Source organism: Miscanthus floridulus, chromosome 4 (assembly GCF_019320115.1).
Source record: "Miscanthus floridulus cultivar M001 chromosome 4, ASM1932011v1, whole genome shotgun sequence".
Lineage (NCBI taxonomy): Eukaryota > Viridiplantae > Streptophyta > Magnoliopsida > Poales > Poaceae > Miscanthus > Miscanthus floridulus.
The window spans coordinates 86680825-86692766 of NC_089583.1; the positions used below are offsets into that span (position 1 = coordinate 86680825).

Here is an 11942-nt window from a genome sequence, read left to right on the forward strand (position 1 = left end):
TCCAATCTCTTCACACACTGCACCATTTCATTTCATTTTCTTTTCTTTTTATAAAATCGGTTAAAGGTGGAAAAAAAGGTCGAGAGAGTAGGAATGTACACCGAAGAAATAATGCTCGATTGACGTCTTTTCAATCTTCAGAAAGCATTTTAGCTAGCAACCCTGTGGTCGATAAATAGACCCTCCAACCTCCAGTCTAGTGTCCTACATAGCAACAATAGTGCATATCTCCCTTGCTCTCGTCCCTTCCATTGTACCTCCAGCCCATCATACTAGATAAGCTAAGACTAAGATCACCATGGCCAACTCCTTGCTCCTCCTCGTGGCGCTGGTCATCGCCGGTTCCACGGCTCTGGCTTCGGCCACGACGTACACCGTCGGCGACTCACAGGGCTGGACGACCACCGGCGACTACAGCACCTGGGCCAGCAGCAAGAGCTTCGCCGTCGGAGACAAACTAGGTGAGCTAGCTCTCTGCTCCAATCCTTCACGTACGTCTCGTTCCATCAAGCGTGAGACTGCAACTGGGCACGCATTATTGGCGACGCCGCGATTATTGCGCAGTGTTCAACTACATCAACAAGGCGCACTCGGTGACGGAGGTGAGCAAGAGCGGCTACGACACCTGCTCCGGCACCAACCCGCTGAGCGACGACGAGAGCGGCTCCACCGTCATCACGCTCCAGACCCCGGGCACGCACTACTTCATCTGCAACGTCCCCGGCCACTGCGCGGAAGGCATGAAGCTAGCCGTCGCCGTCTCCGCCACGCCATCTGGCACGACGCCTTCCGCGGGCGCCCTGCAGGTCCCGGCGATGGCCTCCATCGTCGCCTCTGCGGCCGCAGGCGCTGCGATCAAGCTCGCGCTCTTCTGACGGAGCACGGCTGTCGATCGTCAGAGTCGTCTCAGGGTAGAGACAGTGCATGCCGGCTATCAGCACGTTCGTTTCGTCGTAAATGATTGTAGATTATAAGTCAGAACAATTTGTCATATCAAACCAGTCAGCGGTAATAATCCACGATCGTTTCAGCCGAATCGAACGGGCTGTATGTTCTTGGCCGTTGATGGTTCGTGTAAACGGAAATTACTGTCCACATTTATTTCTGCTACGTTTTCAGGCGATTGTTCGTCGTGCAACTCATGTATGTATGCATGTTACTCTGCGGTGGCGAGTGCCTTTTCTGACGCCTCTGTCGTTGTGTGTTCATCACCAGGGTGTATATCATCGTGTGTGATTGTTCTTTGGGATATCTTTGCCTCAATAAAATTGCTTCGTTCTCTAGTATTCCATCGATGAGTGCTCTGTAACTCTGTAAAACACATCCTCTCAAGTCACTGTCTTGTCAGGTCAGGTAAGAGCGTGATTCGGCGGAAAAGCGGAGGAAATGATCGAGTCCTCAAAGGGCAGGAACATTGTAAACCAGCGATCTTGTCGGCTGGGTTTGATGTGTATGCGTCGAATGGTTTACAAATTACAATACATTACCGATAAATAGAGGTGACCAGTAAACGGGAGGAGAGGCCGGTTAGCGAGCTAACACTGATAGTTTAGGTCATATAAACTAATTCTATCAGGTTTTACTGATAAAACAGAAATACCGCATTTATTGAAAATCCATCAGTGACAATCTAAACCTTGCGATACAAGTTTTTAATGGATAACATTTTTTTTTCGTTTTTCTCAAAGAGATAAGATAAACATGCCCCTTTCCATATATATGGCTCTTTTTATCTTAATTAAAAGCCAGAGCTACTTCCATTTACATTAAAAGAAAAATAAACAACATTCAGGTGTTTATTTTGCGAGATTCTAGCGAAAACTCTAGATATGTTAAAGCATCCATAGCAGGAGGTCTCAAATCAGGGCCCTCAGATTCAAATAAATAGACACCAGCTCCCTGTCTCCTCGATCGTCTCCTCGAATCGGGGCGGTGATGGATGCCCCCGCGGCGGAGGAAGGGCGGGGGGAGGTGGGGAGGCATCATGGCCAGGAGAAGGAAAAATGGGGTGTCTGCCCACATCGTCTCCTCGAATCTCGTCAATGGGATGCCCCCACGATGGGTGGAGACGGCGGCGGGGAAAGGGCGTCGTGGCCGAAAGAAAGACGACTGGGACGGCTGTCCATGGCTAGGAGAGGTGTGCCCGGGTCCCAAGGCACACAACGGGGAGGGACACCTTGACAGGGAGGGAAGAGAAATGTGGCCAACCACCCGATAGGGGCCATGGTCGATGCTCTTAGGAATGAGGGTCGTAGAGTGGGATTTGAGTGCCTCCTAGTTTGAAGGCTTGAATGGAGACACTATTAAACCTATGCTTTTTAGCCTAGCCCTTAGATTTTGGTTTACGAGCTTCTTTGAGGGCCCTAGAGTTGATATTAGAGGCCACAAACTAGGAGGTTTGTGTTTTGAGGGTTGAAGACTCATAGGAGTACGGTGGCTCTAAAGGGAAGACCGAAGGAGATAGCAAGGGGCAGCAAGAATACAGCGCCTGCTAACCATGGGAGGTGGAGGAGGCCAGTTGGGAGTTAGTGACAGGTACAGATGGGGTATCTAGCCTTGCAATGGTGTACCCAACTGCCCATTACCTCCTATGAGCAATCTACTAAATAGCAGATAGCAGGTTCGTAGCGGATTAGCGCTAGTATAACCGATTTTGGGTAATGGGTGCTATAAAGCAGATGCTAAGTTCTAATAGCAGAATAATAAAAAGTCATTTTTTGAAGCATATGTCGATATTAATTTCACTACTAGAATCTAGAATTTTCTTGGGGGTCAAAAACCGCTGAGGAAAGCACCTAAACAGTTAATCCTTGACAGACAACAGTCAAGTAATGACCGCCAAATGTAGAGTGCAAAGGAAATTCAAATTCCTAGGCGGCTGGCACTCAAGGATCATTTTCTTGTGAAAGCATCTAGGCTCCTAGTTGGATTTCGGTGATTAATGACAATACATGATTACTATGACTAACATGTGTTTTGTAGAGGCAATTAAGTTAGGTCATGGTAATAGAGATCGATTGGGCTATCATGGTGGTCATGCCCCTACGATGGAAATCATTTCGGTTTTCAACAGATGGATGACAATGTTAAGGATGGACTAGTTCTAAGTGTCGATTGGAGTTGAAGAGACATTTAGAGTAGTTTATGACTTTGTTTTTCCTTTGGCCGTACTATTAAGGGGGATACGGACGGGTAGCTTGATCTAGATAAGTCTAGTGGGTTAGGTGTGGTGCACACTTGCTAAACCTAGCACTAGGTAGCTTCTAAAAAGCCCTTAGATCCATTGGAGCAAACTTCATTCACGTATGGTCGAAAGTTGGAAGTGAATGGAGGGTCAAATGCTGACCGGACGCTGGTGCAGAGCCCGGTCAGTTCATTTGATCAAGATGAAGTCGTCTGGAAGTGACCGGACGCTGAGGGCCAGCGTCCGGTCGACTCCAGTAAGGTTCCAGAGAGGAAAAATCACGACCGGACGCGTCCGATCAGTGCTGACCGGACGCTGGCCAGCGTTCGGTCATACTGTAAACACTGGAGTTCAGGGTGAACTGACCAGCGTGTCCGGTCAATATGACCAGAGCGTCCGGTCACCCCGCAAAGGCACATAACGGTTCATTTTTCACCCCATGTTATAAATACTTCCTCCATTCGTGTGTGGGGGTACTTTTGCTCATTCCAATAGCTGAGAAACACATTTAAGAATGCTAAGAAGAGCAAGGTCCTAGTGAGGTGATTGAGATTTGAGAATCCCAAAGAGAGCCCTCGGTAGTGAGATCAAGAGTAGCAAAGTGTGTATCCACTCTTCTCATTGGGCTTGTCGTGGTCAAGTGAGAGTTCGTGCTTGTTACTCTTGGTGATCGCCATCACCTAGACGACTTGGTGGTGATTGGGAGATTGGTGATCATCCGGCGGTGCCTGTGGATGACCTAACTCAAGTTGTGAGCGGTTGTGGATGATTCACCGCGATGGAGTGTCGAAGAATCAACCTGTAGAGAGCACTTGATCCTTGCGTGGATCAAGGGGGAGCTACACCCTTGCACGGGTGCTCCAACAAGGACTAGTGGGGAGTGGCGACTCTCCGATACCTCGGCAAAACATCGCTGCGTTCCTCCTTCTCTCTTTACTTTGAGCATTTACTTTGAGCAATTCAATTCTTGTCATTTATATTCCTAGAATTGCCATGCTAGAGTAGGATTGGAACTTAGCGTGCTAAACTTTTGTGTGTTAGATCAATAAAAATACTTTCTAGGCAAAGGGGTTAATTGGGCTAACCGTAGAGTTTAAATATTGCAAAGAAATTTAGAATTAGCCCAATTCACCCCCCCCCTCTTGGGCATCTTGATCCTTTCAATTGGTATCGGAGCCTTGTGCTCACGTATTTAGACTTAACCGCCTAGAGAAAGATGTCTCACGGGGATGAACCTCCTCCTATCTTTGAGGGGGGTGATTTTCCATATTGGAAAATTCGCATGGAGTCATACTTAGAAGCTCTAGATGTTGGAATACTTAGAGCCGCCTCACAAGGCTTCCCAAAACCTCGGGATGCTACTAACCTACAAGGCGATGAGGTGAATTATAAGAAATAGAATGCAAAGGCTCGAAACACCATCTTTATAGGTCTTTGCAAAGATGTGTTCAACCGGGTGAGGAACCACAAAGATGCCCATGCACTATGGTCGAATGTTTGTGCGCTCCATGAGGGAACAAAGAGTGAGCGTGAGGAATGCTATCATCTTATCATGAAAAAGCTTAACTCTTTTGAGATGCTTCCTAAAGAATGTGCTAATGAATTATATTCACGTTTGAATACTCTTGTAGAGGAAGTCAATGTGCTTGGACTCACTCAAATGCAACCATCCGATGTTGTAAGAGAGATCTTGAGTGTCCTCCCCATTGATAAATATGGGCACATTGTGACCATGCTTCATCAAGGTGATCTTTCCACCGCTACACCAACACAAATCTTGGGAAAGATCAATGCTCATGAGATGTACATGCACATCACACCTCAAGATGGCTCATCCTCTAACAAGAAGAAAGAAAAGGACTTAGCTTTCAAATCTAGTCAAGAGAAGGGCAAAGCAAGGCTTGAGTATGAGAGCTCAAGTGATGATGAAGTTGATGATGCAAGTCTTGCTCTCATGGTGAGAAAAACCGCCAAAATGTTAAAGAAGCTCAACAAGAGTGGCATCAAGTTTGATGGCAAGAAGAAGAAGTTTTTCACTAGTTCTAGAAGGAAGTCAATCTCCAAGATGGATTGCTACAATTGTGGAGAACTTAGTCATCTAGCTCACCAATGCACAAAGCCCAAGAAAGACAAGTTCAAAAACAAGAACAAGGGTAAGAAAGATGACTCAAGTGATGAAGATGAGAAGAAGAAAGACAAGCTATACAAGAAGAGAGATGGCAAGAAGAAGGACTTCCACAAGAAGAAGAAGAGTGGAAAGGCATACATCGTCGGTGATTGGCTCATAGACATTGATTCATCTAGTGGCTCATCCAATGATGATAGTGACAACGAGAAGGTGGCCGCCATTGTTATTAACTCTTTATCATCTTCACCATCACCATCGCCATCATCCTCTACACACCTATGCCTTATGGTCAAGGGTGAACGCAAGGTATCAAATGATGATGAGAGTAGTGGTGATAAACATGCTAGTAATGATGATAGCGATAGTGATGATGATGAATATGAATCACCTTCTTATGATGATCTTGTTAAATTACTAAATAAATACTCCAAGATCATTATAAAGACTAGAGCTAAGAATGACAAGCTAGAAGCTAAAAATGATTCTCTTTTAGCTAAATGTGATATAGCCGAAAAGGCTAGTGTTGAGCTTAGAGAAGCAAATGAAGCTATGTCATCCAAACTCAAGGAGCTCAAATCTTCTAAGAAAGAGCTTAAAGATAAACATGATAAACTTGAGAGAATGCATAAAGAGCTCATCACTAGCCATAATATGCTAAAAGATGAATATACTACTCTTAAGATTAATCATGATAATCTTGTTATTGCTCAAGAATATTTATCCAATGAGCCACATGATGCTACTAACAATGTTGTTAAGATTGATATAGCTACATCATGTGATGATTTGATCATTGAGAGCATTGAGCAAAGTTCTAGTAGCAAGGGCAAGCAAGTGGTTAAGGCCGATGATTATGATGAGTTTGTCAAGCTCAAGAATGACAATAAAAAGCTCAAGAAAGATCTTGAAGAGATCAAAAGTCACAACACTATTGTGCTAGAAACTCTTGATCATGATGTGAGTTGATGCTTGAGAATGAGAAGCTCAAAGAAGAAAATAAGAAGCTCAAGGAAGAGAAAAACAATGATGCTCTTAAGGAAGAGAACAAGAAGCTCAAGTTGGAGAAAGAGCATCTCAAGATTGGATTGAGCAAGTTCACTAGAGGCAAGTATCTTCAAAGTGAGCTACTAATAAATACCGTCATGAAGATGGATACAAGTGGCATTGGGTACATGGCAAACAAAGAGAAGAAGGCTCAAGCTCAACAACAACAAAAGCCAAAGCCAAAGAAGTGTTTTGAGTGTGGATAAGAAGGCCACTTTGCTCATGAGTGCCAAACTCCACCACCACAACCCGTGCCTAAGCATGCTAGACCTTTTGCCTTCAATGCTCACTATATGCTTAGAAAGGATTCTAGTAGAAAGATGAAAGTCATGTTCTTAGGACCCCCAACAAGAATAGGCCTAAAAAAATTTGGGTTGCTAAGTCACTTGTTGAGAAGGTGAAGGGCCCTCAACAAGTTTGGGTTCCTAAAGCTTGATCTCTTGTGTGTAGGTGAACTATAAGACCGGTGAAAGTCATTAGGTTATTGATAGTGGTTGCACACAACATATGACCGGTGATCCTCATATATTCACCTCACTAGATGAAGAAGTAGATGGACAAAAAAGAATCACATTTGAAGATAATTCAAAGGGCAAGGTTAAAGGATTGGGTAAAGTGACAATATCAAATGATCATTCTATCTCAATTGTGCTATATGTTGCTTCATTGAGCTTCAACTTGCTATCTGTTGGACAATTGTGTGATCTTGGCTTCCAATGCTTGTTCATCGAGAAGGAAGTTGTTGTATCTAAGAAGAATGATGATCAAGTGATATTTAAAGGATTTAGATACAACAACCTATATCTACTAGATTTCACCTCCGAAGATGCAAATTTGAAGACTTGCCTATTCACCAAAACAACACTTGGGTGGCTATGGCATAGAAGACTTGCTCATGTTGGGATAAGCTCACTCAAGAAGCTAATGAAGAATGATTTGGTGAGAGGGTTGAAGGACGTAAAGTTTGAGAAGGACAAGCTTTGTAGTGCATGTCAAGCCGACAAGCAAGTTGTAAATACTCATCCAACCAAAGCTTTCATGTCAACCACAAGAGTGCTAGAACTCCTTCACATGGATTTATTTGGACCAACAACATACAAGAGTTTGGGAGGAAATCTTTATTGCCTTGTGATTATTGATGACTATTCAAGATACACATGTGTATTCTTCCTTCATGACAAATCCAAAGTTGCATCTTGCTTCAAAAAGTTTGCCAAGAGAGCACAAAATGAGTTTGAAGTGAAGCTCAAGAAGATTAGAAGTGACAAAGAGAAGGAATTTAACAACACAAACATAGAAGCCTATTGTGATGAAGTTGGGATCAAGCATAAGGTCTCCATAACATATACTCCTCAACAAAATGGTGTAGTTGAGAGAAAGAACCAGACATTAATCACTCTTGCAAGAACAATGCTAGATGAGTACAACACCCCCGAAGCTCTATGGGTGGAAGCTATCAACACCACATGCTATGCATCCAATCGCCTATTCCTTCAAAAGTTCCTTGGCAAGACACCTTATGAGTTGCTCAATGGTAAGAAGTCGGACGTCTTATTCTTTAGGGTGTTTGGTTGCAAATGCTACATCTACAAGAAGCGGCAACACCTAGGAAAGTTTCAAAGACGTTGTGATATTAGTTTTCTTGTTGGTTACTCGTCAAAGTCTAAAGCATATAGAGTATTTAATCATGCCACCAGCTTGGTTGAAGAAACATATGATATGGAATTTGATGAATCTAACGGCTTCTAAGGAGCATATGAGAATCTTGATGATGTAGGTGATGAACCATTGAGGGAGACTATGAAGAACATTCTGGTTGGAGACATCAAGCCTAAAGATGATAAAGATGATGTACAAGTGATTGATCCACCTTCTTCATCAAGTGTGCCACAAGATGATGATAAAGATGGGAGAGTAGAAAATGAAGACACCCATGTTTCCCATGATCAAATGGTGGTACAAGCATAAGATGTTGATGCTCCACAACCTCCTCCTCAAGTGGTCAATAGAAGAAATACACCTCTACTATAAGATCATCCACAAGATCTCATCATAGGGAGTCCATCAAAGGGTATGACTCGCTCACAAAACTTGCTTCATTTACTGCTCATCACTCTTTTGTCTCTTGCTATGAGCCTACCAAGGTAGAAGCTCTTCAAGATCCAGATTGGATAAATGCCATGCATGAAGAGTTGAACAACTTCACCCGCAATAAAGTTTGGACTCTTGAAGAGCGGCCAAAAGGTGCAAGAATCATTGGAATAAAGTGGGTGTTCCGCAACAAGCAAGATGATCAAGGCATAGTTGTGAGGAACAAGGCAAGACTAGTTCCAAAGGGGTTCTCTCAAGTTGAAGGATTAGATTTTGGAGAGATCTTTGCACCGGTTGCAAGACTAGAAGCCATTCGTATCCTCCTTGCATATGCATCACATCATGAAATGAAACTATATCAAATGGATGTGAAAACTGTATTTTTAAATGGCTTTATTAATGAACTAGTCTATGTTGATCAACCTCCTGGGTTTGAAGACCCTAGATATTCTAATCTTGTTTATAGGTTGTCCAAGGCATTATATGGGCTTAAGCAAGCCCTAAGAGCTTGGTATGAGCGCCTTCAGGACTTCCTCATTGAGAAGGGCTTCACCATCAGGAAGGTCGACACCACACTTTTCACCAAGAAGCTTGATGGGCACATCTTCATTTGTCAAGTGTATGTTGATGATATCATCTTTGGATCATCAAATGAAGATTCTTACAAAGAGTTTGGTGAATTGATGTCAAAGGAGTTCGAGATGTCAATGATTGGAGAGCTTACATTCTTTTTTGGTTTTCAAGTCAAACAAATGAGAGAAGAGATTTTCATCTCTCAAGAGAAATATACCAATGATCTTCTCAAGAGATTCAAGATGGATGAACGTAAGCCAATCAAGACACCAATGCCAACTAATGGACATCTCGACCTAGATGAGGGAGGTAACACGGTTGATCAAACTCTCTACCGCTCTATGATTAGTAGCTTGCTATATTTAGCCGTATCTAGGCCCGACATTATGTTTAGTGAGTGTATGTGTGCTAGATTTCAAGCTAATCCTAAGGAAACTCATTTAATTACCATAAAAGAATCCTTAGGTATCTTAAGCACACACCAAGCATTGGCCTTTGGTATCCCAAAGGAGCTATATTTGAGTTAGTTGGCTATTCCGATTCGGATTATGCCGGTTGCAAAGTTGATAGAAAAAGCACATCCGGAGGGAGCCATTTGCTTGGTAGATCACTTGTGTCTTGGTCCTCCAAGAAGCAAAATAGTGTGGCTTTATCCACCGCCAAAGCGGAATACATTGCCGTGGGTGCTTGTTGTGCACAAATACTTTATATGAAACAAACTTTGCTAGACTATGGTGTTGTCCTAGAAAAAGTACCTCTTTTGTGCGACAATGAAAGTGCGGTAAAACTTGCAAATAATCCGGTTCAACACTCTTGCACCAAGCACATAGATATCCGCCATCACTTTCTTAGAGATCATATTGCTAAAAATGATATTTCATTAGAAGGTGTAAGGACCGAGGATCAATTGGTGGATATCTTCACTAAACCGCTAGATGAGGTGACTTTTTATCGATTGCGGAATGAGCTCAATATTCTTGATTTTAGTAACTTCACTAAAAAATAAGCTTGTGTTGTCCCTTGCATTATATTGTAATATACGACATGTTTAATTTTTGGTAATGCATATAGGGCTTATCTAACATGGTTAAGATAACCACCGTAAAGCGTGTGAAGAAGCTTAACCTTGAATCAAACTTGACAAGCAACTAGATTTATCTTCAAGTATTGCATTGCATATGCATGAATGTTGTTTTATCGTTTATCTTCAATTGCCCTCTTATTGCCTATTTTCATAAAAAGAATTATAGCCTAAGGCAAAATATTTTTGAAAAACATGAGGGTTTGAAAGAGGTCACTCACATCAGTCCCAATTGGTGTTTATTTGGATCTTATTAGAGTTGGGACTTGATTGGGAACAGGCAGCATGAAAGACTTTGAAGATTTGCTGGAAAAAGAGTGACCGAATGCTGCACCGGACTTTGATGTCCAGCGTCTGGTCAGTTCACAGGAGGTGAACCTGCTGTGAAGGAGTGATCGGACGCTGAAACAGTGTTCTCCCAGCGTCCGGTCAGATGGTGGCTCAGCATCCGATCGATCAAAGATGAAGGAGACAGCTTGCACTGGACTCTGGCTGCGTCAGGTCGGGGTTCACCAGATGCATCTGGTAGCGATTCTAGGGGATTTGGACCTCTCTGGAATCGACCAAACGCTAGGTGGCAGCGTCCGGTCGCTGCCACCGGAGCATTCGGTCAGTTGAAAACGTGCAGGATTCAATCTCTTTTCTTTGTTTCCTTTCCTGTCATGTTGGGGGCAACTATTTAATCACAGCGCCATTTGACCTAAGGCCACAACCGCGTCGACATCGCCGCCGGCTGCTGCACCCCACGCCGCCGCTCCCTGCGCCGCCCGCGTCATCCATGCTGCATCACGCCCGCGCGCCGTCGCTGCCCGCGCCTCCACGCCGTGCGCCTCCGTGCCGTGCGCCTCCGCCTGAGCTTCCGCACCAGCGCCGCCGTGAGCCCGTGCTGCTCCACCATGCCTCCCCGCGTCCATGCACCCGCTCAGCCGCACCACCATCGAGCTCCTGCGCAAGCCCATGCCCTCTACTCCACCCTCACCGCAGCTAAGCTCCAGTGCTCCAGCATCGCAGTGCTCAAACCCTAGCACCCACACTACCATCCATTGTCTCTTCATGGCCGATCTAGAGCGACATTGCTTCACCACTACCCTAATCCTAGGATTCCTGGTGGTTCCCCCTCCCCCCCTCGCGTGTCATTCCTCTGCTTCTCGGGTCACTGGTTTGTCAGGTAGCAAGCCCTCGATTCAATTTCGTACCTAATTGCTTGCTTTTTTAGGGTTTCGTATCTCTAGATGAATAATTAAGATTATCTATATATCCTCTATTCTATCGTGCAGTGAGTCGGTGCCGTTGAGGTCTATTTGCAGTTGTCAGTCAACTCGGGGCCAAGCTCGTGAGTACAGACCGAGGCCAAGCCTCGGAAGTGACAGTTGACAGTTGTTTCTTGTCAGCGGTAGTTGTTCTTTTTAGATCCAACCGATGGTTCATGTCAAGAATGTTGGAGGTGGTCCCGGTGATGAGGATCCGAGACACCCGCCTCGCTTGCTACAGATCCAAAAGGCAAGGCGATGAAGAAACTTGCAACAAAGAAGCGGAAGTATCTAGATGCAGACACAGCTAGAGCAGCTACAGTTGCAGCAGCAGCAGAGCGTGTAGAGGCAGGAGGTGCTAGGAGTGGAGTACAGATCATAGATCAGCTCTCTCCATCTATGAGGGTCGCACTAGAGCAGGTTGAGCACCATTATGGTGGTCCAGCTGGGACTATCATGGTTGTGGAACAATGAGTTGTCTTGGATGAGAGTCAACCTTAGGGGGGTCACAGCAGGAGCCATAGGTAGCAGAGCATAATCAGGAGGGACAATAGGCCAAGGAGACAGAGCAGGCACCTCAGCCATAGCTTC

The 11942-nt window shown here is 44.5% G+C and overlaps 1 protein-coding gene across 1 annotated transcript; it reads left to right on the plus strand.

Moving 5' to 3' along the window:
* The first annotated feature begins 201 nt into the window (after positions 1–201).
* Positions 202–1321, plus strand: LOC136551972 (mavicyanin-like). Its single transcript, XM_066543499.1, has 2 exons — positions 202–461; positions 565–1321. Exons 1-2 carry the CDS (start codon positions 299–301, stop codon positions 873–875), a joined length of 474 nt encoding a protein of 157 aa, XP_066399596.1. The 5' UTR covers positions 202–298; the 3' UTR covers positions 876–1321.
* Positions 1322–11942: the final 10621 nt, after the last annotated feature.

Excerpts from the sequence above, each read along its gene's own strand:
- LOC136551972 (XM_066543499.1), top strand. The coding sequence starts at position 299 with ATGGCCAACTCCTTGCTCCTCCTCGTGGCGCTGGTCATCGCCGGTTCC. Across the intron at positions 462-564 it reads CGCCGTCGGAGACAAACTAG|TGTTCAACTACATCAACAAG; the intron begins GTGAGCTAGCTC and ends ATTATTGCGCAG.